This window comes from Orycteropus afer, unplaced genomic scaffold (genome assembly GCF_000298275.1).
Source record: "Orycteropus afer afer isolate SDZICR_OR568_19922 unplaced genomic scaffold, OryAfe1.0 scaffold00147, whole genome shotgun sequence".
Lineage (NCBI taxonomy): Eukaryota > Metazoa > Chordata > Mammalia > Tubulidentata > Orycteropodidae > Orycteropus > Orycteropus afer.
The window spans coordinates 7,719,853-7,736,454 of NW_006921734.1; the positions used below are offsets into that span (position 1 = coordinate 7,719,853).

Genomic DNA, 16,602 nt, shown 5'->3' on the forward strand with positions numbered 1-16,602 from the left:
ATTTGTATTAGAAAAGTTGAAAAACAAACTACACCACCCAAAACTTTGAACAGCAGTGCTTGGTACTCAGTAAATACTGAATGAATCCACCTTTCTTCTCTGTTACATATTTTGTTCTTTGAGACTAGAAAGGCCCTTCTGGTACAACCTTTACTATCCTGGTAAACCTTAGGTAAAGCCATCTTCACCTAATACATGATGCTCTTTTGTGAAATTTTTCCTGACATCTACCTCAGAGTCATCCAAAAAATATCTCTGAGGAGAAAAACACAAATAAATACTGGCTTGATACAAGTACAAGATTCCACGTATCTGATGAGTTACTTCACAGTTAACCTTATAATGGAATGTCATATATTAATTGACATTTTCACAGTTGTAGTAGGTAAACATATTGACAGTTCAAACATTAAATCAGTGCTTTAATTTCCAGCATATGCGAACTGGATTTTAAAAACAAAAACTATCTTCAGTTTCTTGCTCTGGCCTAGGTAAATGGAAGGAATCAACTCTGTAATTTTGATAACTTGGAATTTTTATTACTTACAAGCCTCATTTTTTCTAAAACTTTACTATTTTAAAAAAAAGTTTCTAAGAAATCATGACCTAAATTTTAACAACAATTATTTACACTTCTACTCAAGTATGAGATGAAGATCTAGGAGCATTTAATTTACTCATCAAATTTATAATCTGGGTAGGGGCAAAAAAAAAGGAAAATAATTATTTCAACATCCACCTTTGGCCTGGAGGACTTTTTGTTAATGTGCACTTTTAATGACAACGGTTTACAACACATCATGTCACCATTCTATCTCTACGCATATTATTTCATCTTCATTAACTTCTAACTCTGTCCTTTAAAGTTCTCAACTGTGCTTTAGTTACTGTTGTCAATTTTGATCTCATGTAGATAATTCTTTAAAAGAACACAGTGCTCAAAGCCAATGTTCTTTATTAATTGAGCTAAACTGTTTACTTTAAAGATGACTTCGTGGGATAGTTTCAGTTCAAGGTTTAACAACTATTTCCAAACAACAGATTCACAGGTTCCCCTACTCTCAATGGATCCATTAAGTCTGGTTTCCACAAGAATTTAGGGTCTGTTCTATAATTTTCCATTTATGGGTCCTGGGTCAAAACCTTCAGTAATGGTATTTGGGCACTATCCATTTCTACTCTTCTCATAGAAAAGGAGGTAATTCATGGAGGCAATTAAACCTGCAGTTGGCATGGGGGACTTTTTACTTGAATCCAAATCTCATTTAATTTATACTCCTGTTTTAGTTTCCATTTCATTTAATATGAATTAAAAATCTTTCAGAAACACTTCACAGAAAAAGCAAAGAAAAAAGTACCTTTACTTTATAATAAAGATCCAATACTATGTTGCTCTTCACAAATGTGATATAAGTGCCCCTCACCGTGAGAATGTCTGCACTCTGCTTTGGTGATGCTGACTTGTTATAACTATTTCCTTAATTAGTCTTTTATTAAATGGAAGCTCTTATGAGATAGATAAAGAAGAATAGAGTTATTCTTCTCACAAAGTTAACTGGTCTTTATAAAGGCTGTATCTGACTTTATCAGCACAGTGCTCCAATAGACAAGTTAACAGTATTCAAAATGAGTGGAATTCTGCCAGCTTCCACTTATACACAATGGATTCTACCACAATGCACTTGTTTAGCCTAGCACAGAATGAGCTGAATAAAATGTCAGGTGTTTGATGTTCACTTTTGTGCACCTGAGGAGTACAAAGGTCATCTAGTTTCTAAGATTCCATTGAATCTTGTGGGTCCTAAACACATAGCATCTCTTTGGCTCCAAGGATGAGGTTCTTCCCACCAGTCACATAAGTATTTGAGTTAGAAAGAAAAATGGCCACAATCTCTGCATCTAAATAAGATGCCTTTATAACTAATGTTCCCTGGGGGCTTATCAGGAGAAAATGTTGATAAAAGCCAACAAAGAAAACTGGAACATTCTCCAAGTAGATCCTTCTCTCTTCCGATAATTCTGATATTTTCCCATAAAATGTCTACTAAAGAGGATTTTTCCTATCCTACTAGGATTATTATGGCTCTTACTAAGATTTCCTAAATCAGCCTACCCAAGTAAATAGTACTATCTGGCATAGTGCCTAAGGCATCTGATTGCTAACCAGAAGGCTGGTGGTTCAAACCTACCAGCCAATCCTCAGAAACCCAAGGAGGGGTTTGCTATGAGTTGGATACAACTCAACAGCAGTAAGATTTTTTTAAAAAAAATCTTTGCTATTACAAAAATTATTAATTCCAATAAATCATTAAAATACTATTTTAAACTATGCAAATAAAAAGCAGGCACACCCTGAGGCTGGCAAGATGTACATTTGAAATATAATACATTTCAAAAGTGTGGAATAAAAAAGACCTTCACTGAATCAAAATGAATATTAGATGCTTTTGGGGATTGGGGAGCAGACAGTATAGACTTTCTGAGAACAGTATCTTGGTAGAGAGCTGGCTTAAATGTTCAAAACTTTTTTTTTATACTCTGGGCTGATCATCAATGAGGATAGACAGGCACCTGGAGCATAAAGTTAAAGTTCTCTCTTTCCTAATTTAGTATCTTCTGTCTTTTTCAATGCTAGAACATCAGATGAGAGCCTACCTGACATTTTGGAGAATTTGCTGTGCTGGGATTGATATTCCGCATTGCCTAAGAGTAAAAAATAAGATGGATAAAAATTATTTTAAGCCACATGGTTTGGCTGTGCAGGCTGACTTACAAATTGCATCCAGTCATATTGCCATAGCACAGAATTCCCAAGCTAGCCCAAGAAGCAGCAGATTGAGGAAGACAGGAGCCAATGAAGTCACCACATAACAAAACTGAAACCTCACAAGTTTTAACAGCATTGAGGATAGGACAGCAAGACTTTAGGGGTCAGGACTATTTGATACTGGTCAAGTAGGTTATTTGCTTCTGAGTATTAGATGAAGCAAAATAAATAAATAAATAAATAAATAAATAAATAAATAAATAAATAAATAAAATATTTGATGTTTCATTGATGAGAAAAACTGTCAATGCAAGAAGCTCACAGGAAGCCAAAAGACCTAAGATATCCTAAATTTATATTGATTGCTAAAAAACAAAACAATCCCCCCCCCCCAAAAAGACTGTAAGAATAGAGCAGCTCTTTCACTTCAACACAGGAAAAAGACAACACAGTAGGTAGTAAAGAAGAAACAAAGTTAAGGGGTTACCTTTAAAGAAAATGAAGCTATTCTCTCCAGGACCCATCACCCAGAGTAAAAGTGAGAATAAGAATTCTTTGGAAGGAAAAGCTTATAACAGCAGTTTTTGCCCACCAAAAAAACAGGCTGATCTATGGCATACAACAAAACGACCAATGGCTCATTTATAGACTTTAAAAATTACCTTAAAAACAGCAAGACTTTGACATTAGCAATCATAGACCTTTTTCTCTTGTTCAAATTTCTTTATTTTGAAAGTTTTCATTCATATATTAAATTATGACTTATATTTACTTATTTACATTTAGTACTCAGTAACAACAAAATGAAAAGAATGAAAACATGCTATGCAAAACATTATTTATTCTAATAGCTACATAGTTCTATTCCTGATGGTTCTAAAAACACAGTTTTAGTTAAGTAAAAAAAAATCTTTCCTTTATTATAATTTGTTAGAAAGTCAGAGGTATAGTAAACTGTGCTAATATGTGATCTCCCTTTGCCTTCTTAATGACAGATGAAGAAAACACTTCTTTTAAGACTGCTTCCTGACATCATATGTTGGCACAAACATTCATACTCCTGCCAGGGCTCATTTTTGATGCCAATTACACTAGAATTACTTTGATGTGTTACTGATACAACATAAACAATTTAAAGGTGAGTCTGTCTGGGATGCCATGCTTAGCTTAATTCTTCTGGTACCAGTTCATTAAATCCCAAATTAGAGTTCAAAGATGGTATCAAGCAAGTTCATAAGACTTTATCCAGTTGTCTTTCCATTGACACTCAAGTGACTCTTTTAAAATATTGTTGCTGTTGTTGTTATGTGCTGTCGAGTCGGACCCGACTCATAGCGACCCCTCCTTGGGCTTCCAAGGCAGTATCACTACGGAAGTAGGTTGCCCCATCTGCCTTCCAAGGAGTGGCTGATGGGTTTGAACCGCCAGCCTTCTGGTTAGCAGTCAAGTGCCTTAGGCACTACGCTACCAGAGCTCCTGTCTTTTAAAATATAGCCTTATTTTTTTTTTTAAAAACGTACCTGTTTAAATGCCTTGTTTATAGTCCACATAAACAGAAATGTAGACGACAGACTAAATAGTTTTTAATGTCTACACTTAGTAAGCTACTATTTAGGAGGAAAATATAGCATATATACATATATTTTGTTTTCAAATTGATAGATTATCTCTGAAAAAAATACAAGAAACAGTTAATAGTTGTTTATATGCAGGGAAGAAAACCAGAGAAATAGGAAAAGGAGATTTTATTTTCACCTCTTATAAACTTTGACTATTGTACCTTGTTTTCACTGTCTATTCAGAAAATTATTTTTTCAGAAATTTAAAAATAAATGTACATACTGCTTATAATACTGCATTTTATGCAAATAACATGTCATAAGGTTTTTGTGCACTATGCAACCCCCGTGCACATACTGTACTGTGCACTTTATATACATGTTCACGTTATATATGTGGGTACATTATATGCAAAAATGTGGTAATAAGATCCCCAATAACTGAACTTACACTTCACAGTCTGACACAAGGAAAGTTAATATTTGATTCTGAGATGAGGAATTATCTATTCCTTGAAGCATAAAGATCAATAGTACTCTCTGAAAGAAAACTGATGCAAATAATTGTAAAAGGCTCACTACTGTTAGTTTCTACCCTTCCCAACATGAAAAAATATCCATAAACAGGTCATTTTAAGGCACTCTTGGATCTTTTAAACTTTGGACAATAACATGTGCTACGTTTTAAATAAAATATCTTAAACTTAGCAATACTGCTAAGGAAAAGCAGTATAATTGAGATATGTCATATCAAAGTATTCCCTATATGAAGAATTCATTTAAGGTAAAAGATGTTTTCCTCCCCCAAGTAATATCCTTTAGATAAGACAGTAAGCTACAATTCCATATACATCAGACAAAGCAACTTTACTTCCTTTAATTTTTGTTGAGCTGCAATGGCTAGGACTAAGATACCTCTTTGTGATAAAAGTTTACAAGTTACATTCCAGGAAATAAAGACCAATCAACAAACTAATGCAAGGGCAGAGCTGGATAAAACATTTCTGTATCACTTTAGTTTTTGAGAAACAGCATTCATTTGTTTGTAATAAATGCTAAAATGAAATATGCACTATTTCATGGAGGAAAACAAACCCCAAAAAGTGGAAGGCTGGTTTCTAACCTGTGGCCTCACCTGCCGGAGCAGTTCTTGCTGCTTCAGTCGCAGTCTCTCTTTCTCCATCTGCAGTTGCTGCAGTCGCATCTGCTGCTGCTGGTTGGAATTGCCACCACCCATGACTCCTCCCTGTGGGCTCTGGGGAGCCAGAGGTGGAGGCTGCTTCACTGGAGCACTCTGACTGATTCTCTGGTTGATGGCTGAAATGAAGGAAGAGATCTCGCCTTAAAAACTAGTTAAGAAAGATAAAAGGATGATTCAGTTATTCAAAAGCAAAGAAGGATACTCAGTGTAGCTTTGTTTATAGTAAAAGACTGAAAACAATTAAAAAATTCATTAGCATTACATTTATTATTACTGTTGTTACCCAACTAGATGCTAGGCAGCCTTAGGGGGGCAGGGGAGAGAACGTAGCTCTAATATGCAATGAAATGGAACAACCTTTAAGACATAATTTAACTTGGGGGGAGAGCCCCACAAAGCAGAACAAAGTGTATAACAAGGGAAATAAATATTGCATGTGCAGAGAATATGAACTGAAGGATTCAAGAAGCCTCTAACAAGAAGCCTCTTGGACTGGGATACTGGGTGTCTAATGGACTGTGTTAGAGACTTTTTTGTAATTTTTGAATTCTGAATGATGTAAATATGCATTACTTAAAACAAAAGAAAAAGAAATTTAAAGTACGCTTCCAAAAAGCAAATGTGTTAAAGCATTTTGAGCAGTAAAACCCACCAAAATGATTAACTCCCTACATATATATCTAATCTTTTTTTGTATACACGTGTGTACTCCCCACCCACCACATAACGCAAATATATTAAAATGATCTGATGCCTGCCCAAGAAAATCAAGTAAGTCTACAAGCATCTGGATGGCCAAGACTTAACTTACTCACCACTATCATGTCTCCAGCATACAGCCCAGATAGTCTGTATTTTTGTTGTAATGTTGTTGTTGTTATGTGCCATTGGGTAGGACCTGATTCACAGCAACCCCTCCCTGGGTTTCCAAGGCGGTATCACTACAGAAGTAGATTGCCCAACCTTCCTTCTGAGGAGTGGCTGGTGGGTTTGAACCTCCAGCCTTCTGGTTAGCAGTCAAGTGCCTTAGGCACTACGCTACCAGAGCTCCTATACCCTGGTTAGAAATAGACAGGATTCTTGTATTACACTAGTGAAATTTTGTCACTGACTCAACACCCATCAAACTGTGGACTATAGTAACCCCAGTGAATAATTTTTCTTCTTTCCATTTCAATCTGTTCCTAGTGTATGGCATGAATGCATCTAATTTCATCCTATTCCATATGAGTATTCTTTATATACAATACCACTTCAATAAAAATGTTTATCTTTTCCTTTATCATCATCACCACAGACTAAACTACCATATTTAGTTACTTTATTTTTGGATTTTCTATTCTGTTTACTAATCTACTCTTTCTTGTACTAGTACCACAGATTTATTTACAGCTGGTAGGGTGAGCCATATTTTTTTAAAAGCTAACAAGCCAAGCCACCCCTAAATCCAGCAGGCCTCTAGCATTGCTTTCACTCATTGCTTTGTGTGGTTTTATTTTCTGACCTACAGAGATATTTTTTAAATATACAATCTCAGTTATGTCTTTCTGGTTATCTTGTTTTAATATTTTGTCTGGTAGATCAGAGAAAGGATGTCAAAGTGTGACTGCCTGCTTGATTTTGTTCAAAGCCATATTAACCTCTTCCATGGCCAAAGAGTCACAATATTATTCATGTAACATCTTTATAAAGAATGGTTTAAACTTTCATAATTGTGATTTGTAATTTTGTATTTTGTAGAGAAAGCTCTAGTGGTGTAGTGCTAAGGGTCACTGCTAACAGAATGCTGGTGGTCCAAACCTATCAGCCACTCCTCAGAAGGAAGACTGAGCAATCTACTTCTGTAAAGATACTGTCTTGGAATCCCAAGGAGGGGTGCTATGAGTCGGAAACAACTCAACGCCAGTGAATTTGTTTTTTTTAGTCTTTAGAGGAAAAAGGTAAAAACTATTGAGAGGCTAAGATTTGCCAGGCACTAACAACCTCACATAATAAATTTACTCCTGTCTTTTTTATTACATCACCAACATTATTTGGGCCTAACTGGTAGGCACCATGGTATGATATAAAAAGCACGTTCTTTAGAGTAAGACAAATTTGGATTAGAGTTGGGTACACCAAATTGGTAATTCAACTAATTCTCAGTTTCCTCAACTATACCTGGAATATTAACATCTCCCTTTTGGACTCACTGTGGGGATTAATACATGTAAAGCATTTATTATAGTCCTGCAGTACAACAGGTATTCCATGTTAGACTCTTCCCTTCTCTAGATCATTCTTTCCAAACCTGAAGAATCTTAGCTGGTTTCCAAATCAAGAAGCCATTCTCTGATCTTCACTCACCTGATTTACACTTCACCCTTAAATGTCCATAAATAATACCATGGAAGGTGGGGCTGGGGAAGCAAACACTGAAGTTCTCCTTTCACCTCAGCTTCGTCCTTTTCAATACCACACAGCCTTACTTTCATAACAAAATCCAAAAGTGAATTCTCTAATTTCAGACTAGAATATGCCAAGCATGACATATGACATGGCCCTTCGTTCTACTACAACCTCATACACATAATCATCCTGGCTTGGATTTCCACGCCTCCCTCCGCCTCCTCCACACCAGGTGCTGTCAAGTCATCTCTGACTCATGGTGACCCCATGTATGCCACAGTAGAACTGGGCTCCATAGGGTTTTTAAAGGTTGGTATTTCAGAAGAAGATTGCCAGGGCTTTCTTCTTGAGATGCCTCTGAGTGACTTGAATCTCCAACCTTTTGGTTAGCAGCCAAGTGCTTTAACAGTTTGCATCATCTAGAGACTCTACAGACACACACAAAAATTCCCCTTCCTCCTATTTTACCATACCACTCACTGTTTCCAAGTATTCCTACAATTCTCAAAGATACGTGCATCTACCTTTCTCTGTAAGATTCAAGTAGAAAAAGACAGGTGGTAGAGACTGAGGAGAGAGATTGATCAAAGAGGATTCTTCTCTTTTGGTCAAAGATGTTCCTGACATTCCAGTATAACACACAACATATTTCCCACAGAGGTCTTTTATACACCGTATCATGTCCAGTTCAATAGCATGGGTTAAATATGAACTGAGGGGCTGAAATGAGAATCTACCATATACACAATGAATATCTCATACACTGAGCCCTGTAGCAAACAGGGGAAAAAAACTGGGGGAAAAAAATATTTCCAGCTCCAAGCAATTACAAACTTGCTAGAAAACAGCCCATTAAAAAGTGGAGGATTGTTAAAATTATAAAACATGACTGATTTCAAACACATCCTAGAGCTACATACACACTGCTAAACAAATTGGGCAATAACAGATGCATGAAAATAAAGAGGTAAATTATCTTCTGCTTCTTACCAGTTTCCCAGAATTAGACACAATAAACAGCAATCACCAATGAAAATACCTACCGTTGACTATAATAAAATGAGACAATGCCAAAAGAGATGTAGTGGGCAGGGAATTCAAGATTTTTGCATAGTGGATTTTGCACACTACCAGGAGATGAACGTTTCTTGAATATTTATATTGTCACTCCATTTTTATTTACAATAGTCTCCACTGGCTACTGGATCAAATCCTTCAGATCGCTCAATAAAATAGTTCAGCTATAACACTTGTCTTAAAACTGTGAACTTGTTCCAATGTGATTGATACATTTACCAGGTTACTAGCTTTCTTAACTGATGAAGTTTGTGAGTGTTGTACCACTAATCCCACTTTCCCATAAACCCTGTGTTTTTTTTCACTTGTGCAATTTTGGCAGTGGCTTTTTGGAACACAAAATGTAATGCAAAACTGACTACTACAAAATCTGCCTCACCTTATCTAATCAAAAGATAATAGTTAACATTTGTACTTACTACAAGCCAGACAGTTTAACTCTATCAAGAAACTTACAGCAGGTTCTATCGAGCTTCAACAGACAAATTAAGTAAGCTACCCAACGGTTCACATACTCTCATCAGTACTGGCTACTGTCTCATACTTATTTCCCATTTCTCACTGTGTTCCACCCAACAATAGACTTTTCTGTCCTGTCTTTTATATATACTAATCATTTTTACAGTGTATTTGGTAGTGTCTTCTCAGCCTAAAAACTTATTTTTTTTTAGTTCACCATACTTCTCATCAGAATCATGCAAGCTCTTCAAGATATACACCTTCCTAGTTTACTCAAGTTTATACCAAATCAGGTCATATATTGAATATATACTTGTTACTTTAGATATCTCTTATATACCCATCAGTTGATTCTTTTTCCATGTAAAAAAATCTCTCTCCAACAAGAAAATAAATTCTTTAAAGGAGGGACTGGGTGTTGTATTTCTTTGTGAAAATCAGTACCAGACAGGCAATAGATATTTCTCAATTAATTTTTTGTGGTAAAGCGAAAAACAGAAATAATAGTCACTCTGGTAGCATAGTGGCTAAGACACTTGCCTGCTAACCAGACGGCTGGTGGTTCAAACCCACTAGCCACTCCTCGGAAGGAAGGTTGGGCAATCCTACTTCCGTAGTGATACTGCCTCGGAAACCCAAGGAGGGGTCGCTATGAGTCGGGGCCGACTCGACAGCACATAACAACAACAACAACAACAACAACAACTCTTATCTCAAAGGAGCTCAGGTGGTGGGTGCAGTGGCTAAGGCGTTTGACTGCTAACCAGAAGGTTGGTGGTTCAGACCCAACAGCCACCCCATGGAAGGAAGACGGGGCAATCTACTTCTATAAAGATTTATTGCCTCAGAAACCCAATGGGGGTAGCTATGAGTTGGAATCCACTGGATGGCAGTTGGTATGGTGACTCTTATCTCACACATCTATCACACGTCTAATTATCACACTTCAATCCTGGGTCAGGACAAAGCAAATGACCTAAAATAAAGTTGAGATCCTCATTAATTCTAAACTTAAAAGTACTATACCTAAGAAAGGATTTCTGTTGCCATTAACTAACAAAAAAGTCCAAGACAGGAGAAGAGCTTTTAATTGGACATCTACCTACCTATTCTAAAAGAGTTTTAAATTGATAAGTTGAGTAAGGGGAAGGAATATCCTTCACTGAACTAAAGTACTGAATTTAGGTAGGCTTAAAATTTAACAAATTTAACACAGAAGCACAGTCTGAAGCAAGATTTCATGTGAGTGCTGCTGTAAACTAACAACATGAATTTAATGATGAGCAGTTTTCAGATCAAGAAAGGTTGTCTCTAACGCATTTCACAGTCAACAAAACAGGACAAATTCAGGAGCGATTCTAACAAATTTAAGTTATAAACTATGTCACAAGAGGAATAAATATGAGGTCATTTAAACTAGGAGTAATTTGGGATTACTTAACAGCTACTTCAGATAGCTGAACATATATGTCTTTTAAAGAAGGAACTAGATGTATTTTGTAAAACTCCTTAGCAAACGGCAGAAGTCAGGACTAGACTGACTTCAGCTCAATACTGAAAAGAATTTCCTAATGATCTGAATTGCCATAATACAATGGGCTAACCACAAATAGCACACTTCCTATCATAATATAATGTTCAGATGGGAGTCCTCACAATTAGAAAAGGATTCTGAATTGGCAGGTAAGGTTTTTTTTTTCCCCAAATCTATGCTTATCTGACTATTCAAAACCACAGAGAGAGTTTTCTTTTTTTTTTTTTTTCCTTTTTAAGATACCAAAGGATAGGGGAAGAACTAGTCCCCAGAGTTACAGAAAACAGAAATAGGTACAAAATGTGCAACAGAGATCAGTCTATCTGGATAATAACTGTGAATACTTTTAGCTCTGTTTACCTAAATGCTGTTGTTACCTATGGGTACAAACAGTGCTACAAGGTTTCCATATAAAGAGCTCCCTCCAACCACCAATTCAATAATCCTGTCTAGCTACTAAAGCTGGGGTTTATGTCTCCAGAAGCATCCTTTTCTTTACCCTTGGAGTATCTTAAGCATACAGAGCCCAGAGCAGTGGACCCACATGGGGTGTAGCAAAGACCTCACAAGCAGGCAAGAAACAAAACAGGCTTTGTTTCATGGGGGAAGGGGGAAGGGCAGCTAGAGGAGAAAGGAACAGCATTACCAACTTCTTCCCCTCCATAACCAACTACTGACATTCCATTTCCAGCTTTAATAAAATTTCTAAAAGGTAAATTATAATTTGCTATATTTTAAAAATCAAAGTTGTGCTGACTAGACTATAAAGTTGTGATTGTTTCAGGTTGTTTGTTTTGTTTTTTAAACAAATTCATCCTGACAGCTTTATGGTAGCAAACCAGCTGCTACTCAGCAATTGCTAAAAGAGAGAGATAGTAAGGGATCTTTATCAGGGATCCCTCCCCAGGTCTCATTCTAAACCATGGCATCTTTAAACCTCAGTTCATTTTTAGTCTTGAAACCTTAGAATATTACAAAATACTATAGATTTGGTACTAAACCAAACTTTGGGATAATAAAAAATTCAATTCTAGCACCCTTATTAAGTGTAAATTTAAAACCAGAAGCAATTTTTGCACTTTCAAACATTAATTTACATCAAACCTCACACATGAAGCATTTTCCTTTGACAGTTCATTAAACCTCAGGCATTGCATGTTTATATATTAGTATGGATATAATCTTAATTTGTTCACATATAGGCACAAATTTTAGGTTTTCTCCTATACCTACAAGTACAGTCAAGATTATAAAATAGACTCGTTAAAGGAAATTAAATTTTTAATAATAATAAAAACCCACAGGCTAATGGATGATCTGTGGATATTAGAACAGTAAAATACCAAAACACACACATAGTGCTGGCTCTACTAAGCATTTACTTCACACCCTGTAGTCATTGTTAGGTGCCACCAGTAGATTTTGACTCATAGATACCCCAGGTGACAGAGTACAACTGCCCCACAGGGTTTTCTAGGCTATAATCTTTATAGACGGACATTGCCAGGTCTTTGTCCTGAGAGGTTACTGGATGGGTTCCAACTGCCAACCTTTTGGTTAGCGCCCAAGCCCTGAACCATTGCATCACCTGGCTCCCTATATAACTTAGAGGATTTGGTCAATCTATAAAACTTTCCAACTGTCACAGTAATGTATGTATTTACATTATAGTATTTCAGTGAAGATTACCATTTACAGCCAAGATCAAAATCTTTCACTAATAGAAGAAGCAAATGATCTGGGTCCCAACCTAATGAAAGAGTGTGTCTTTTTATCACTTACAAGCAAAAGATGTTTCCCAACATTTACCTCAACTATGAACCTAAATGACGACGACATACCCAGAAATGATTTCTTTAGAGAACACCACCTTTATTGAGAGAATTCACATACCATAAAATTCACCCTTTTAATGTGTACATGCATAGTATAGTTAGTCTGCTTCTGTAAAGATTTGCAGGCTTGGAAACCAATGAGGGTTGCTATGAGTCAGAATCTACTTCATGGTAGCGAGTTTTTGTTTGTTTGGTTTGTTTATATATATGTATACACATTTATAAGGAGCTTTGGTGGTGTTAACGCATTTAGCTGCTAACCAAAAGGTCAGTAGTTTGAAGGTGCTCCGTGGAAGAAAGGTGGGGCAGTCTGCTTCCATAAATTGGAAACCCAATGGGGGTCACTACAAGTCAGAATCAACTTGATAGCAGTGAGTTTATGCACATACACATATTTATAGCGTGTGTGTGTGTGTGTGTGTGTGTGTATAGATAGAGAACTGTGCAATCATCACTCTCTAACTTCACAACACTTACATTACCCTAAAAAGAAACCTCACACCCAATTAGCAGTCACTAAAAAGAAACCTCACACCCAATTAGCAGTCACTCCTCAACTACCCCTTCCTCCCAATCCTTGGCAACCCCTTCTTTCACTGAGCACAATGTTTTGAAGGTCCTTTCATGCTATAGTATCAGTATGTCATTCTTTTTTAGTTCCAAATAATGTTACAATGTATGGATAGACCACATTTTGTTAATCCATTTATCAGCTGATGAACAGACCTTTGGGTTCTTTTAACGTTTTGGCTATTACGAACAATGCTGCTATGAACACTCATAAACAGGTTTTTATGTGAACATATGCTTTTTAATTCTCTTGGGTTTATACCTAGGAGTAGAACTGTGGGGTCATATGGTAACTCTGAAGCCCATGAGTGGTGTAAACTGCTGCTAACAAAAAGGCTGGAGATTCAGGTCTACCCAGAAGCACCTCAGAAGAAAGACTTGGTGATCCATTTCTGAAAAATCAGCTACTGAAAACCCCAACACATCTGGGGTCACCATGACTCAGAATCAACCTGACGGAGGAGACTCAATGGCAACTGGTAAGGTTCTACTTTAGTAATCTCTCCCAGTACTTTGCACTTCTCGTCTTTCCAAAGCACCAACCCCATCCTCCCAAGATGAGGTTAAGATATTTAAAACTATTTTTAATAGTTCTAAAATATTCCTAACAAATATTATTTAAGTCAATCAATTTTTTTCTTCCTCCAACCCTCTATTAAAACACTGGTGCAATAGTTATTATAACGGTATTTTTTAAAGGACTGCTAATCTGGTTTAAAATCAGAAAGGTGTGCATCAAAGTTGCAACCTTTCACCATACAGGCAGTCTGTGTTACACAATCCGACTTTCCACTTAACTACAACCCACAGTTAGGAACTAATCCCTGTGAAGCCTATTATATTAAAAATTCAAGGTACATACAATGGTTCGTAATAACAAATGGGCACTACTTTGCAATTCACATCAAAACATTATTATTATTACTAGTGTATTATGTTAAAGATGTTTGAGTATATCTGGAAGTGTTATTTTTTAATGCACAGAAAGGTATATACTATACACTAAGACAAACACTTGACTAGAGGATGTTAGATACAAATGGTACCTAACTGTTCCACTGTATCTAACAGTTCCAACTTAGTATAAATCTAACTTAAAAACAAAGACTTAATTAACAACCTGTGATGTGCAAATGATAATCCTACCTGCTGAAAATGAAAAAAAAGACTTGAAGCACTGATGAAGATCTACAGCCTTCAGTGTGGATTATGCCTCAATATAAAGAAAACAAAAATTCCCACAACTGGACCAATAAGCACTGTTATGATAGATACATGGAGAAAAGAAAGACTAAAGTTGTCAAGGATTTCATTTTATTTGGATTCACAATGAACATGGAAACAGCAGTGAAGAATGTAAACATCGAAAGAAAAAAAAAAAGAAACAACGTATTACATTGGGCAAATCTGCTGCAAAAGACTTCTTCAAACTGTTAAAAAGCAAAGATGTCACTTTGAAGACTAAGATGCACCTGACCCAAGCCATGGTATTTTCAATAGCCTCATATAACGTGAAAGCTGGATAATGAATAAATAAGACCAAAGAAGAACTGATGTATTTGAATTGTGGTGTAGGTGATGAGTATTGGTTATACCATGCACTGCCACAAGAATGAACAGAGCTGTCTTGGAAGAAGTACAGTCAGACGCTCCTTAGAAGAGAGATTGGTGAGACCTGTTTCAACTTTGGACCTGTTATCAGGAGGGACCAGTCCCTGGAGAAGGACATCATGCTTGATAAATTAGAGGGTCAGTGAAAAAGAAGACAAGCTTCAATGAAATGGACTGACACGATGGCTCAACAATACGCTCAAGCACAGAAATGACTGTGAGGACGGCACAGGACCAGGCAGTGTTTCATTCTGCTGTGCATGGGATCCCTGTGAGTCAGAACCAACGTGATAGCACCTAAAGATAATAATATTTTTTAAACAATAGTATTGTGAACCGAGTTTTAAAAAACATCCAATAGAACATTTTCTCCTCATCACCTTAAGTAGTTTGGGACAGGACAAACTAAATGAGGTGAGGAGGAAAAGGGAGAATATGTTCCAACTAGCTTTCAGCTCTCTCTGTACCCAGAGGACAACCATGTTTTTACCTCTACTAGGAAAATAAAATTTAAAAATCTAGTTTGGAAGGAAAGTACAGATAACAAGACTATTGCTCTAAAGAAAAAAGCAAATTATATTTTAAAATATAGCTGTCACCAAGAATTCATGTTAGATTAATGAATAAACAGGTCTCAATAATAATAGTGTTATTTCTAATTTCATACAATTTATTACTATTAAAGCCTTTTCACCAGGAAATTTAGAAGAAATGAATATTTTAGTTTTCACTGATAAGTACAAACATCAGCCCTTTCATAGTTTGGAACCTGACTGGCTTCTTTACATCCTTCAATGTCCTATTGCAGAAAAGCCTTCCCTGGTCACCAAAGCTCAACCAGGTCTTCCTTCCACCTATTACTCCCTTTCCTAGCACCTTGCTTTTATCCTTCATAGTATTTTGCAAATTTTATAATTAATTACTTGTTTAGTAACTTGTCACACCCCACTCCAATGGTCAGCATGTGCTTACCTTGCTTTTATCCTTCATAGTATTTTGCAAATTTTGTAATTATTTACTTGCTTAGTAGCTTGTCACACCCCACTCCAATGGCCAGCATAGTGCCTACACATAATATGCACACAAGCATTTGTTGAATGAATACTGAAATATGTTTCAACACTAGTTAACAGGATGTTGTTAGTAATACACAGGAAAATCTCCCAGTTGAAACAAACCCAGCAGCCAAGGTGGCAGCACAAAATGAGTATAAAACGAAACAAAAAACATGAACCACTGTGCATACAAATCACTCCATTTTAACAGAAATTTGTCTTTTCCCTTGGGCATTCTACAGTCTCTTTTTCTTGTATCTGTATCTTTCTGGTTAAAACAAAAAAGGGTAGCAATACTACTTACAAAATAATGAATATCATCCATAAATACTGTGCTCCTTAAAAAATCACCTATATAAGACCTAACAGTCAACAATTACTTTAAAACAACAATGGGAACATAAAAGGGCAAGAAAACTAGATTAATGGAAATGGAACAACCAGAACAGAAGTGAGAATGCTATACACTATGAAGAATGTAATCAATGTCACTGAATGATCTGTGTAGAAATTGAACGGAATCCTAAACTTCTTTGTAAACCTTCA

General features: G+C 36.3%; 1 protein-coding gene across 1 annotated transcript in view; it reads right to left on the bottom strand.

The window, feature by feature from the left end:
• The window catches only part of YAP1 (Yes1 associated transcriptional regulator), a 152,845-nt gene that overhangs the window by 14,218 nt on the left and 122,025 nt on the right, over window positions 1-16,602 (bottom strand). The window contains exons 5-6 of the mRNA XM_007946016.2: window positions 5,462-5,643; window positions 2,656-2,703 (exon numbers count right to left, since the gene is read on the bottom strand). Coding sequence (XP_007944207.1) covers window positions 2,656-2,703; window positions 5,462-5,643 — 230 coding nt within the window. The remainder of the gene's footprint in view (window positions 1-2,655; window positions 2,704-5,461; window positions 5,644-16,602) is intronic.